Source organism: Trachemys scripta, chromosome 11, assembly GCF_013100865.1.
Source record: "Trachemys scripta elegans isolate TJP31775 chromosome 11, CAS_Tse_1.0, whole genome shotgun sequence".
In the NCBI taxonomy this organism is placed as follows: Eukaryota; Metazoa; Chordata; order Testudines; family Emydidae; genus Trachemys; species Trachemys scripta.
The window spans coordinates 1,108,733-1,123,177 of NC_048308.1; the positions used below are offsets into that span (position 1 = coordinate 1,108,733).

At 49.8% G+C, this 14,445-nt stretch overlaps 1 protein-coding gene across 4 annotated transcripts in view; it reads right to left on the minus strand.

Moving 5' to 3' along the window:
* Positions 1 to 1,384: 1,384 nt before the first annotated feature.
* The window catches only part of CNOT9 (CCR4-NOT transcription complex subunit 9), a 20,521-nt gene continuing 7,460 nt past the window's right edge, over positions 1,385 to 14,445 (minus strand). Inside the window, exons 2-8 of one of the 4 annotated variants that reach the window (XM_034786431.1) lie at positions 12,463 to 12,642; positions 11,508 to 11,623; positions 9,986 to 10,095; positions 8,311 to 8,420; positions 4,594 to 4,692; positions 3,653 to 3,744; positions 1,385 to 2,952 (exon numbers count right to left, since the gene is read on the minus strand). In XM_034786431.1, the coding sequence (XP_034642322.1) occupies positions 2,784 to 2,952; positions 3,653 to 3,744; positions 4,594 to 4,692; positions 8,311 to 8,420; positions 9,986 to 10,095; positions 11,508 to 11,623; positions 12,463 to 12,642 (876 nt within the window). In that variant the 3' untranslated portion in view covers positions 1,385 to 2,783. Of the gene's footprint in view, positions 2,959 to 3,652; positions 3,745 to 4,593; positions 4,693 to 8,310; positions 8,421 to 9,985; positions 10,096 to 11,507; positions 11,624 to 12,462; positions 12,691 to 14,445 lie in introns of those variants that run through there. The other 3 variants (XM_034786430.1, XM_034786429.1, XM_034786428.1) reach the window with 3 other exon arrangements.

The following is a 14,445-nucleotide window of genomic DNA, read 5'->3' on the forward strand; positions in this document are numbered from 1 at the left end:
AAGGCTTCATGGGAATATGCTTATGAACGTCTATATGATATAACCGGAATATGTTTTAGGGTTAGGGTATCTCTGCAAAGGTTACGATCTACTGAACACATTCCTCCTGTTTGTAGGCATGTGTCATTTTTGAACGTGAAGTTAGGAATAGTGGCTGTGTACTGGCTTCATAGCCCGAGTAAAGCATTTGGGCAGCGTCTTGAGAAAGGGGTGTGCACATTAAGTGCCCAGTCAAGAACCACTTAAGCCAACAATGAACTCGAAGACGCCAAGCCACATTGGAGCTTTCCCGAGAACATGGCTTGGCTGGTAAGGAATTCAGTCATGCATGGACATGTGACTTGCCCATGTGACTCCAAAACTCCATCTTGGAGCTGGACTTTGCATAGGAGAGAGGAGGGGGTCTACACCCACAAGAGAAAGTCTATTTAAACTTCTGGGAGACCCCTCCATTTTGTCTTCAGCTGGCTAAGGAGAGAGCCTCCCCACCCCCCAAGGATACTGGAGAGAGACTGGAACAAAGGACAATAGCTACAGGCGTGTGAGTGATTGCTGGACCCAGACTAGAAGGAGACTAGTCTGTAAAATGACAGGTTTCAGAGTAGCAGCCGTGTTAGTCTGTATCCGCAAAAAGAAGAACAGGAGTACTTGTGGCACCTTAAATTTGTTAGTCTCTAAGGTGCCACAAGTACTTCTGTTCTTCTTTTAGTCTGTAAAAGGAAGCTTATTGGAACTGGTGAGGTTTTATCTGTATTCAGTTTTCTTAGACATAGACTTGCATGTTCTATTTTATTTTACTTGGTAATTCACTTTGTTCTGTCTGTTACTACTTGGAACCACTTAAATCCTACTTTCTGTATTTAATAAAATCACTTTTTACTTATTAATTAACCCAGAGTATGTATTAATACCTGGGGGGAGAGGGGGCCAAACAGCTGTGCATCTCTATCAGTGTTATAGAGGGCGAACAATTTATGAGTTTACCCTGTATAAAGCTTATAGATTTCCACCTAAGCCCACTCAGCGCTACGTTGTAGGACCTGACAGCGGATGGCTTTGACCAAACACAAGATTAAGAGCCATCGCCGTGTTCCACTCATCTGAATGGCGCAGACAAGACACAAACAGCTCCTGCAATCAGACGCAGACAAGACCGTGGGGTGGGTCTACACCCCGGAAAGGTCAGGGAGAGGCAGGGAGACAACCACTTAAAACAGCCAGTATCCTCCCTAGAGCGGATTCGCCTCCCACTCCCCATCCCCAGTCACCACTGACCAACCCAGGATCCGGGAGCCTGAGGGCGCGCTTACCCGGCCTCCCGTATCTCCTGCCTGCGGACGGCCCCTCTCTGATCCCACACTCAGAGATCAGACGGGAACAGTGGTGCTTTGGGGTTTTTTTTTATTAAGTTTAAGTTACAAAACAGAAGCATTTTTAAGTCGCGTCGAGGCGGGGATGGCAAAAATGAGACTATCCGTTATAAAACCAGAGCCCGGGTAAGGGAGGGAGCTGGCGCTCTGCCCCCGTCCCGCGGGGCTGGCCGCGGGCTGGGGGAGGAGAGGCCTGGAGGAGGTTAAGACACTGTTGGCACAACAACATGGCCGACGATCAGCAAAAAGGAACAAAGCTTCTCCCCTAGGAAGTTTTGGCTGCTCGGTGGCACGGCCAAGCCCGGCTTTCACTGCAGGGCGAGGGCATGGCTGTCACCAGGGGCCCCGGCTTCTAGCCTTGCTGGACAAGTTACAGCCAACCTGCCTCCCCGCTCGGTTCAGCTGGAAAAGCTAGCCTGTTCCTCTCCACGCAGGCAGGCGAGCGCCTTCATTGCTGTGGGCTGAGGCAGACGCCAACACTGGGCCGGGGGAGAAGGGACGGATGGGGGACAGACAGGAGAGCCAGAGCCCTTGTGTATGGAGGCAGCCTCGAGGCCTGGCGCCCCAGAAAAGCTGACGTCCCTGGAGCCCTTGGCACCTGCCTGAACTGGCTCCTGCTTGTCCCCTGCCGCCCAGAGGCAGGATCTCCTCCAATGGGCTCTGGCCAGCAGCACGGGCTTCCGAACCCAGCTCCGTCCTGCCGGCAGAGGGCAGCACTAGGAGGAGGCGCTGTACTTCAGTCTAGGAGACGCCGGAGAGCCAGGTCACGGGGCTTTGAGCACAGCAGTCACAGCGGCTGCAATGCACAATTTCCAGCCCAGGAACGCTACCCTGCTGTCACCTCCACCCCCAGGATCAAAGCCTTCCCTCGCTCCCCCAGCCAGCGGAGTGCAGATGGGCCTGGCTCCAGCCATCGCCCTTGGCAAACGGAAACCAAAGCCCGGGAGGCAGCGGTAGCAGCCAGAAAGGAGCTGCTTCCCGTCAGACGGGGAGAGAGCCGCCCCCTGGGCGAGACGCAGCCGGTTCGCGCTCTGTGGAGGGGATAAAACAACTGGGTCAACTTTTATTGAGCTCGCTCGTCTAACAGACTTGTAAACGGTGAGAGTGACAAGGAATGCGAGGCCACGCGCCGCCGGCACGGAGACTGCGCTACGGGGAAGAGTCCACGTCCAGCACGGCCCCAGGCAGACGCCAGCCGAGCTGGGAAGAGGCGGTGCTTGGCTTTTAAGCTGCAGTAACAGTATGTGCTGGTGTCACAATCCCCCCGCGGCTGGGGGAACGGTCCTGCTGGCTGGGAGGCGGGCAGGCCGGAGGCCGGCCTGCGCACCCAGGCGGTTCTGGAAGAGGTCATCGGTTCCTGGTTCTCTGTAAACCTGAGCTGTTTCCTCCCTGGTGCCCCGCCCTCCGCGGGTGTCATTGCGGGGGTAGGGGGATGCCCCTGGGGTCGGTGACCTGACCCTCCTGCAGGTTCTTGACGAGCTGTGCCAGCCAGCGCTTGGTGGTGGTGTCGTCCTTCAGCACCTGGGCGAAGGTGGTGTCCTTCAGCTGGTCAGGAAGGCACTGTCTGAGAGCCTCTCGTGCCCTACATCAGGAGACAAGAAACAGGGGGACCAACAAATAAACTCACATTGACAAGAGGGGAGCAGGCCCCCTGCTGGGACAGGCTGCTCTGAGCACGCCTGGGAAACTCCGCCCCCCAGACCGTGGCCAGGACCTCCCTCCTCTCCAAACCCAAGAGCTCCAGGCAGATCCCCCACATTAAAGGGATCTGACCCAAGGGTCCCCCCATCCCAACGCATTCCCAGTTACAACCTCCTTCCAGACACGAGGGGGGCGGCATGTCTGCACAGGAAGCTGAGTCAGAAGCGTCAGAGCCTGCCCGGCAAGGGCCGGAGTAAATACAAATATAGCTAGCCGGAGAAGTGGCCCCTGGTCACTCCACCGCTCCGCCCTCCATGAGCCCTTTGCAGCACTTCTCCGTGTCACCTGCCAGCACACCCCCAAAGGAGCGAGGCAGAGCTCACGCAGCGGCACTGGTCCCTACGGGGTTAAGTCACGCTGGGACAGTTGTAATTTATGACCATTCAACCTGCGTTACAAGAGTCAGGCAGAGCCCAGGTGCTGGGGGAGCTCACAGGCCTGGCGCGAGAAAGGTCCCAAGGCTGACCGAGAGGCAGACACACGAAGTGGGAATCCCGATGGAACAGCGCTTCCAGCGAGAGGGGGAAGCACCTTTGCTCTCTGGCCCCCCAGGAACCCCTGAAAACTCCTAAAATGTTTACCTTGGGTTATCGGAAAGGCGAAGGTAGCAGCGGACCACGTGTTTCAACAGCCTTGCTGACGGCTCCTTGGAGAGCTGTAGGACCATCTTACCCTGTTCAACAAAGGAGCGGCTCCAGTTAGAGAAACGGTGTTAAGAAAAAGCACTAGGAAGTGCTGAACTTCGGTGGTTTTGTTTCATTCTCCCAGGACCGGGACCGGGTTCTGGCAGCCACCAAAGCGGAGGTGACTGGTGCCTGTTGGCAGGTGGATAGCATCTTTCCAGTCTAGCTTGTAACACTAATAGGAGATGACCCCCACTCAAAGATCCTGGCCAAACCAGGGCCACTACTGCGGGGCTCTCTCCAACCAAGACCCACTTACAGCTGGATGGACCCAGAGGTCATTACAGATTATATCACCGGCCATTTCCTTCAAAACTTGATTAATTCATATTCAACCCAGGACCTGCAAGAGTTCCACCTCCCTGAGCTTTGGTCCAAGGGTCAGGATGGAAAGCATTTCCCAGGACTATGGTTTCAGCATCTGCTCACTCGGTTTGTCTATAGGTGACAGCATTCCCCCTCCTTTAGAGCCGTAAGAGAGGGGTAACGAATGTCTAATAAGCACTTGACAGAAATCTACATAATCCGACCTCAGACCCATTGGATATTAACTGATCTATGCTGCTAAAATAGCTCGTTTTGCATCATTTACGTCCCACATCACTCCCCTTACTGAGGGATCTTCCTTGGAGATTCTAACCGTGCAGGTTTTAGTCAGTCTATTCATAAATATCAACTCTATGTTTTACAGCCATCCCAGTAAGAGTGAGACGAGAAGCTGCCGGTGAATTTACAAAAGTGGCCCTGGGAAGCCTGCATAGGACAGACCCTTGGCAACAGGTGCAATCATGAGTAAACACAAGCCACCTTTAGTAAGTGAAGGGAGCAACCGATCCTACCAATATCATGGCGACATGAGAAAACCGCTCATAAGTCTGGCAGATATACGCCAATCCTGTATCATCCAGGAGGATCTTCTGTAGAATAAACGTAGCAACCTGGAACAGAGGGGAGAAATCACTTAACCAGCTGCGCCTGTAATGGACCACGTCCTGTTTGTTCTTCTCACAGCAACCCCAACCAACTGCAAAATGGACACATGCCAAGAGCACCAAGTATTTCAACAGGGGTGGCTAACAGGTTTACTCAGTTTCAAACCAGAAGGAACAGCTGGTCTTTACATAGCACATGGAATTCACTGTGAAGGGGAGAAAGGAACAAACAGATCAGGACTCACCGACTCAAAGGGGCACCAGACCCTGACCCGAACAACAGATGCAAAACCTGCAGACACCTCTCCACCGCTACAGAGCTATACACCCCACAACACACCTTTCAAGGATCCCTGGGCGCTGTACATACCTATCACAACATGTGGTGCACCTCACCCAATGCCCCAACAGTGATGATGTGGATGAAATCAATACTCCTCCATATAAACTCACAGAAAAATGATAAAAGACGAACACACCACGTGTCCTGGGACGAATGCCTGTCCCAAAGCGATCACTCTCTATCTGACCTACCAGTCCTCGGCCTCAAAGGAAACCCACAGAACACTTTCAAAAGACGAGCCTGGGAGCTTAAATTAATAGACTCATAGAATCTCTGGGTTGGACGGGACCTCAGGAGGTATCTAGTCCAACCCCCTGCTCAAAGCAGGGCCAATCTCCAACTAAATCATCCCAGCCAGGGATTCATAACTTTGCTAGGCACTAAAAATCATGGTCTTAATAAAGACACTGGATTTATGGCTTGTTACCACAATCTGTAACCCACTAACCCCTCTTTTTTGTCCTATGACTGCCAGGGTGTTAATGGGCCACTCCACCTTGAATGGGTCCCCCTCAGAATGTGTGTGAACAACTTGCGTTAAACCATTTGTTTCACCTCCTTTTTAGCTGTAACACCTTTCCCAGGCCTGAGGAAGAGCTCTGTGTAGCTGGAAAGCTTGTCTCTCTCCCCAACAACAGATATGACCTCACCTATCTTGTCTCTCAAACAGCCTGGGGCAAACACAGCTAGAACAACGCTCCAAAGGGAAGAGAGGCAGATACAGCAACTGGATAACAATGAAGGGCTCAAGTATCAGGGGGTAGCCGTGTTAGTCTGTATCTACAAAAACAACAAGGAGTCTGGTGGCACCTTAAAGACTAACAGATTTATTTGGGCATAAGCTTTCGTGAGTAAAAACCTCACTTCTTCGGATGCATAGAGTGAAAGTTACAGATGCAGGCATTATATACTGACACATGGAGAGCAGGGAGTTACTTCACAAGTGGAGAACTAGTGTTGACAGAGCCAATTCAATCAGGGTGGATGTAGTCCACTCCCAATAATAGATGAGGAGGTGTCAATTCCAGGAGAGGAAAAACACTTCAGATTTGGGGACAACTTATACCTTCAAGTCAGTGGCACTGCTATGGGTACTCGCATGGCCCCACAGTATGCCAACATTTTTATGGCTGACTTAGAACAACGCTTCCTCAGCTTTCGTCCCCTAATGCCCCTCCTCTACTTGCGCTATATTGATGACATCTTCATCATATGGACCCACGGAAAGGAGGCCCTTGAAGAATTCCACCTGGACTTCAACAATTTCCACCCCACCATCAACCTCAGCCTGGACCAGTCCACACAAGAGATCCACTTCCTGGACACTACAATACAAATAATTGATGGTCACATAAACACCACCCTATACCGGAAACCTACTGACCGCTATACGTACCTACATGCCTCCAGCTTCCATCCAAGACACATCACACGATCCATTGTCTACAGCCAAGCCCTAAAATACAACCGAATTTGCTCCAACCCCTCAGACAGAGACAAACACCTACAAGATCTTTATCAAGCATTCGTAAAACTACAATACCCACCTGGGGAAGTGAGGAAACAGATTGACAGAGCAAGACGGGTACCCAGAAATCACCTACTGCAGGACAGGCCCAACAAGGACAATAACAGAACACCACTGGCCATCACATACAGCCCCCAGCTAAAACCTCTCCAGCGCATTATCCACGATCTACAACCTATCCTAGAAAATGATCCCTCACTCTCACAGACCTTGGGAGGCAGGCCAGTCCTCGCTTACAGACAACCCCCCAACCTGAAGCAAATACTCACCAGCAACTACACACCACACCACAGAAACATCAACCCAGGAACCTATCCCTGTAGCAAACCTCATTGCCTACTCTGTCCCCATATCTACTCTGGAAACAGCATCACAGGACCCAACCACATCAGCCACACCATCAGGGGCTCATTCACCTGCACATCCACTAATGTCATATATGCCATCATGTGCCAGCAATGCCCCTCTGCCATGTACATTGGCCAAACCGGACAGTCCCTCCGCAAAAGAATAAATGGACACAAATCGGACATCAGGAATGGTAACATACATAAGCCAGTAAGTGAACACTTCAATCTCCCTGGTCATTCTATTACAGATTTAAAAGTCACTATCATTGAACAAAAAAACTTCAGAAACAGACTTCAAAGAGAAACAGCAGAACTAAAATTCATTTGCAAATTCAACACCATTAATCTGGGCTTGAATAGGGACTGGGAGTGGCTGGCTCACTACAGAAGCAGTTTTTCCTCTCCTGGAATTGACACCTCCTCATCTATTATTGGGAGTGGACTACATCCACCCTGATTGAATTGGCCCTGTCAACACTGGTTCTCCACTTGCTAAGTAACTCCCTGCTCTCCATGTGTCAGTATATAATGCCTGCATCTGTAACTTTCACTCTACGCATCCGAAGAAGTGAGGTTTTTACCCACGAAAGCTTATGCCCAAATAAATCTGTTAGTCTTTAAGGTGCCACCAGACTCCTTGTTGTTAATGAAGGGCTGTGTTGAGTCGTATGTTCACTAGGGCTACGTCTGTACTACAGCTGTACCGACGCAGCTGTGCCGCTGTCAGATCTCTCATGCAGCTGTTCTACGCTGGCAGGACAGAGCTCGCCCGTCAGCATCATTAAACACCCCCAACGAGCGGTGGGCGACGCTCGCCCGCCGACACAGCGCTGTGCACTGTGCTGCTTATGCCAGCGTCACTTAGCTCGCTTGGGGGGATGGAATATTCACACCCCTGAGCGACGTAAGTAGTAGTGTGGACATAACCCAACGATTACTGCCAAGCTGCCCGAGGTAACGGGCAATTCAGACCGGTCAGCTGTCGAGAGAGGGGAGACAGAGGGGAACACCCCATCCCAGGGCCCTGCTTATTCATACCCAACCTTGCCCAGCTGGCTTGTGGTTTTCATCTCAAGTGTTAACAGCCAGGCGGCCTCTCTGGAAGAGATGCGTTAATCAACCCCCAGTGACTAGGCCAGGTACAGGAATGACGGAATACGATTCTCTGGCTAGTGCGGAGGAGGACGGTGGATAACACCCAGCTCGGATCTTCACAGCAACATTTTGAAAGGCGACAAAGGGATCAGCAATTGCCCCTGTCGTTTTACGATGTCAAGTTGCAACAGGGAGACGTTCAAACTAACTGGTAAGACGCACTGATCTGCTGCGTGCAGGGACGTGAACAGAACCCCTGGGAAACGGCCAACAAAACCAAATCACTTAATTCAACTAAAAGCAAATACCGTCTTGGAAAGTTCGCTGCCAGACTCCATGATGCGCAAGCAGAGGGGGATAATTTCTGTTGTCAGCAAAAAGTTTATCACTTCTTGCTCATCCGTCTTCACCAGGGCCCCTAAAAACAGACAAAAGAGCTGCAGATTTTAATCCCTCCTGTCTTTGAAAGTGCAGCCTGAGCTGGGGGCAAAGGTTTATACTAGCACAGCGATGACCAGAATGCAAACACTGCTCAGTTTGTCCAGCAAACGGGAGACTTTGGGCACCGCCTGAGTACAAAGAAGAATATCTGAATGGTTACGGAGCGATGGCTCAAGCAGCAGCCGTATCCCAAATTCGGCTTCTCAAACCGTTACCATCCGGTGGGGACAATCCTTTGGATTCCTAGCACCCGCTCGCTTGTCTGGAACTTAAGAGCCATTAACCGGGGTCATGGTCAGCTGGGAGGACTGTCCAGTCCCATGCCACCTGGGTGGATCAAGTGGACTTGCAGCGAGAAGCAGGTGGGGTTACTGGGAATAAGGTACACATCTCACCAGAAAAGATTAAAGTGTGGATGCTACCAAGACTAGGCAAACGCTCCCTTCATCGCTCACTGTCTGGCTGTACCCCCTCCTCTTTTCTCTGTCTGACTTGACACTGTTTGCTTCACGCGGCAGGGACTGGGCCGTTTCTCTATGAAAACCAACTAGCACATTGTGTCCAACATGGGGGGGAAAGAGAGGAAGAGAAGATGGCTTCATGCAACACTCAACGCCGGGTGACCAAAAGGTCCTTGGAAGCTGTGCTCCATGCTTCTCCAAGGCACACATCCTCACCACGCTGCGCATGGGAGTGCAGGCTGCTTCTCTGAGACGAGAACGGGGTGACTGGCATGGGAACGTGCTACATGAACCGGTGCCGGGCACTGCGCAGCCCGTGCAACCCTCATCTGAATCTGCTCCCATTTCCGGCTAGGGAACTGCATCGCTTCAGCGGAATGAAGCAAATGTGCCAGTTTTTAAAAGGCAGGTAAAGTCTAAGCTTTGTCTCCTCCCAGATCTGAATCACACCATCAGTTGACCACTGACGACCTTTATGAAAAATGAAGCATCTTAGAGACGCCAGCTTAATGCCCCACTTACTGTGCTGGGTTCGAAAGCTTTTAGGAAAAAACTAATCTAGAGGAAAATGACACCCGAGTAAATTCATGACAAGAAAATGGAGAAAAACTCTGGAAGTTTGGCCCCCTCAGTCATTACTTCTCTTGACAGGCTCAGCTTGTAGCTGAAGAAACAGCAGCGTCTCTGTTCCTGCAAGCGAACTCCCCACCTGCTTCGAGGCCAGGACTTCCCAATGGAGCCAATGTTTCTTGTGCCTTAGGCGCATGCTATCGATACATCAGCCATGCACTTACATTTGGTGTGACAAACCCACCAGCAACCCAGCCATGGTCCAAAACTCCAGGGTCTTTTCTACCACTGACACAGAATTTATCTACACAATACCCACTAGTATGAATGGGAGTCACGCTGGTAAGCTCGCCGCACAGCGATGGGAAGTTAGACGTTATCACATAACTCAGAAGATCACGTAGGGAAGGACAGCAACAGAGATTTAAGGTGCTGCTACACTAAAGGCATGGGATGAGTGGCCCACAGGAAAGGAGGAGTCAGTGCTCCCAGCATTTGCATGACTGCTTACCAATCACTCCAAGGCTGGTAAGCCGCAGGTATTCAAATGGACGAGTCTTGCTAACTGTGTGCAAGAAGGGGTACAAGAAGAGAGGGATGTGAGCTGCAAGGAAGGCTGACCTGGAAGAAAAGGCAGAAGACACATTGAACATACACCACGAGAAGCCAAGAGGGCTAAACAGAACACACAATCCAGTAACCGCGCGGTACATCTGCCTCCGCCTGACCAGACGTTAACACCCACCGCTCTGGGCGGGCAGGCAAACTATCCTCCGTTTACAAATGGAGAGAGGGGAAGTGACATGCTCTGGACGGGCAGGCAGGTGATGGGTCACAGGTACAGCTCCCAACGGGCGAAGGATCACACACATCCACATTTCTTTGTTACCCCTTCTTCCCCATTCTGATCCGCTTCTTGTCTCACCCACGTAACAGCTGATTTTGTAGGCTGTAGATGCTTTGGTGCAGTGACTTATTTACCAGGTGCATGCCCAGCCCCCGGCCCGATGGGACCTCAATCTGCTTGGCCTCTAGATACTACTACAGTATAAATATTGCACAAGACCTACCGTCACCACAGCACTCAGTCATCCCTGGCTCCCAGCCCCAGAACCCATTTCTGAGAATGGGCTGGAAAGAATTCTGATTGCGGGAAGTCCCCAGAGGAAGAGGTTCCCCTGTTGACATACATTTCCAAAGGTCATCCTAGGGGAGTTCTACTGAACGCACAGGACTGTGTTCAGACTAAAGAGAATCCACCCTTCAGATACTGGGCTTGAGTTTCTACATTTTTATGAAGTTATAAAGGAATCCAGTGAAAACTCTGGACTGTTTCCTTGAAGACTAGCTTAAGGAGCAGTGCTGTTAAACCTTGTTTGGCAGAGGCTGAAAGACATTCTGCTTCCTAATTGTTCCCCCAATTTCGTTACAGGGCCTTATTCGCAGGGAGAACGGAAACATGAGAGAACATGGCCATTAGGTTGGATTTCTTCTGGGTTTCAGTCACAGGGGTTTCGGGCAAGCATCTGGATTATTCCTTTCCTTGTTCAAATAATGGGGACAGTGAGGCCCTAGGATATTGGAGGGACAGTGTTCTCCAGCAAATAAGGCACTTGACTGGGACTCCAGGTGTGGCACTTCCACTGACCTGCTGAGTGACTTTGGGACATTTTCCCAGGCTGTGCCTCTCTTCCTCCCACCCGCTGTCTTCTCAAATTACACTGCAAGCTCTTATTCGGTGCTAGCACAACAGGGCCCCAATCTCAGCTGGAGTGTCTTGGGGAGACCACGTTTTGGAGAGCGGGGTATTTGAGGAAATCTCAAAATGCAATGTCCTATGTTTGGGGCTTCTGTCAAGCTGCATGCAAAGATCCCCAAAGCCGCTGTTTATCGTCTAGTGTCATATGCCACACTGCCTTTAATGTGGCGGCAGTACAAAGAACTTACCACTTGCCTAGAGCAAACGATTTACCCAGCCCGACACACAGTTTACAGGGACCTCAAGGCTAACCAATATGACTGATGACATTTACCTGGTTTCCGGATGCGACGCAACGCACTGCAGGAGTGCCAGAGCATTGCAGACTCGGTTAGATTGATGGGCTGTCAGGGTTGGCGGGTTGATTGATGGATAAATATTTACAATTTCCTAAGAAAGTTAAACAAAGCAAAATTAAAGGAGAAAACCGGACCAAGCTGCAGAAATACATTCGCCTGATAAGTGGCTGCAAGTGCCAGAGAGATGGCTGCCTTCTGTTTGCCACAGCACTGCTGCAAGCATCATTTTCAAAGGAAGTTATGCAACCTGGGGAACTCAAACTTTGCCCAACCGAGGGCTGCACCATGCAAATTGCCAGGTATCAAGGTGATGCATCTACTCTGCATGTAATTAAGCAGATTACAGCTGCCCTTAATTGTTGGTTAGATACTATGGTGACTGATGCCCTGAAAGTACCAACAACCAACAGCGGTGCAGTCCACTGCGCCTAGAAGTCCCAGCATGCAAAGCTCTATCCTGCTCTAGCACATGCTGGAACCTCTGGTCTCCCTGAAGCGAAGACGCTCTGGGTACCAAGAAGGATGAACTGCATGGGCACAGGGGGCAGTTATAAGGACGTGAGTGAGGAGGAAAAGTCTGACCCATGCCTGTCCATTTCTAACTTAAGCTCTTTCTGACTTTCTTCCCTTGCTCCATGCGTATGCTGAACAGGACTTTCTCAGTGCCCGTCTCTCTTATTTTAATTTAATTCCTCAAAGGAAACCCCCAGGTCTCGTACTCGGAGAGCCAAGCAGCAGCTGTGGAACGTGTTGGACTGCTGAAGAGGCGAACATTGAGGGACGTGTGCGTTTTTATTCAGAAGGCTCTCTTGCAGTAGGAAGGGTTAAGTGACAGAGAGGTCACTCAGGAAACCCAAGAGACACCACATCTCTCCCAGTCACCCCCGCAGCACCCGAGCATCATTTCAGGTGCAAAGGAAAAGCACCCACCTGCAGAAGAGCTGCGATTGTGCCAAATGAGTGCCATAGCATTGGGGCCAGGTCAGGGACTGATTCACGCTTCTTACTCAGCTCCAGCAAGGCATTCTCGCGGGTCTCAGGGCTGGACAGCTCATTAATCCACTGATAGATCTTCTCTCTATCCACCTGAGCCAGTGCTGTTGGCACAGGCTTGAGGGGAGACAATAAAACGGGTAAGTACATCACGGTTTTATCGGATTCAAACCAGGCCCTTTTCACTTGGAGAGAGACAGATGAAGCCAGGCAGTTAATGCAACCTCAATTAGAGGAGGGAGAAAGCCACAGACCTGCTTTTCTAATAGTGTTCTGGATACAGATAACGGCCTCAGTTCAATGCTTATCATTTCACCTGCCACGAAACATGGACAGGTGGCTTTGCTTCATGGAATAAATCTATCACTGCTATAGTTTCTCTGTATCCTCTGGCAAAATGTTATCTAGCAACTTTCTTCAGCAACATTCAGTGAATCACACGACTTCACATCTATACAAGCAACAGACTAGGACAGGTTATTTTTCATTCTTTTTCCAGTAGAAATCTGTGCTAAATCACGGCGCCAACCCTGTCTACGTTAAGTATCTTTAGACCCTGCACTCAAAGTGTAAGCATAATAAAAATGTATTTAAACTAACATGTCTTAAGTACTCCTTTAGAGTCCACTATTTTTATACCTCCCACAAGCTCAAGACAGCAGCTTTTCAGCGCAAGCGACGTTCACTCAAAACTACATTAAAATAAGTGTCCCACATAAGTGGAAAAAAATCCTAATTATTTTATCAACCTCCGCATGGTACAACGGGGCATTTTAAAAGTATTGCTAGAGAGACATTGTGCTACAACGAGGTGTTGCACAAATCCATCTTTCTTGTGTCCCCAAGAACATCAGTCTCTTCCCTAAGTATACACCTCTACCCCGATATAACGCTGTCCTCAGGAGCCAAAAAATCTTACTGTGTTATAGGTGAAACCGCGTTATATTGAACTTGCTTTTTTCCGCCGGAGTGCGCAGCCCCGCCCACCCGGAGCGCTGCTTTACCGCATTCTATCCGAATTCATGTTATATCAGGTTGCGGTATAGCGGGGTAGAGGTGTATAACTTAAAGGGAACCCCTTATTAATTTGCTTTGTGGGAAAAATCCTTTCCAGAAAAAGACAGAGAACTGAATCTGTACTCACACTCGGGTAATATTTTTAAGATTAAGCATGAGAGTTTTTAAAGATATTTCCATACCCACTTTCCCACGAGATCAGTGAAAGAGTAACATCTTCAGTAAGTTCTCAGGTAGAAAAGAATCACATTGGGGAATCCAGGATTTTAAGATCTCTCTGATTTCCTTTACAGAGGAGCTAAACTTTCATTAAAAAACAAAAGTCTCATGCCTTTTCGAATGCTCTTTACAACAGCAATATAAACGAATGCACTGCTGCTCTATTAAAGTGACAATCTGGTAGTGTAGGTTGAAAATTCAGGTTTAACTAGCTATGAATAGGACTATTTTCTTGAAGTTTAGATCAACCAATCACAGTGTATTTAGATTTAAGCATTCCCTTGCAGTGTCCTCTGCAACTCAAGTCTTGCACAAGAACTAGGAAGTGAAATCAACTAGTACCAGAAGTGAAACTGTACAACAGGAACCAACCTTTACAGAACTTTGGAAGTTAGAAATGAGAGCTGTGTATTAGGGTTCATCTAATTCTTTGGGATACCATTCCACAGCCTCACTTCTCAATATCAGCAAGTGTTTCCTTATATTTAGGTAAAGTTTTTCCTCTTAATTTCATCCATTGGGCTCAGTTATATCCCAGGCACATTCTATCTCAGGGGCAGGCAAACTTTATGGAGGGGCCACATCGAGTTTCTGTAATTGTATGGAGGGCCAGTTAGGGAAGGCTGTGCCTCCCCAAACAGCTAGGCATGGCTTGGCCCCTGCCCCCTATCTGACCCCCCCCCC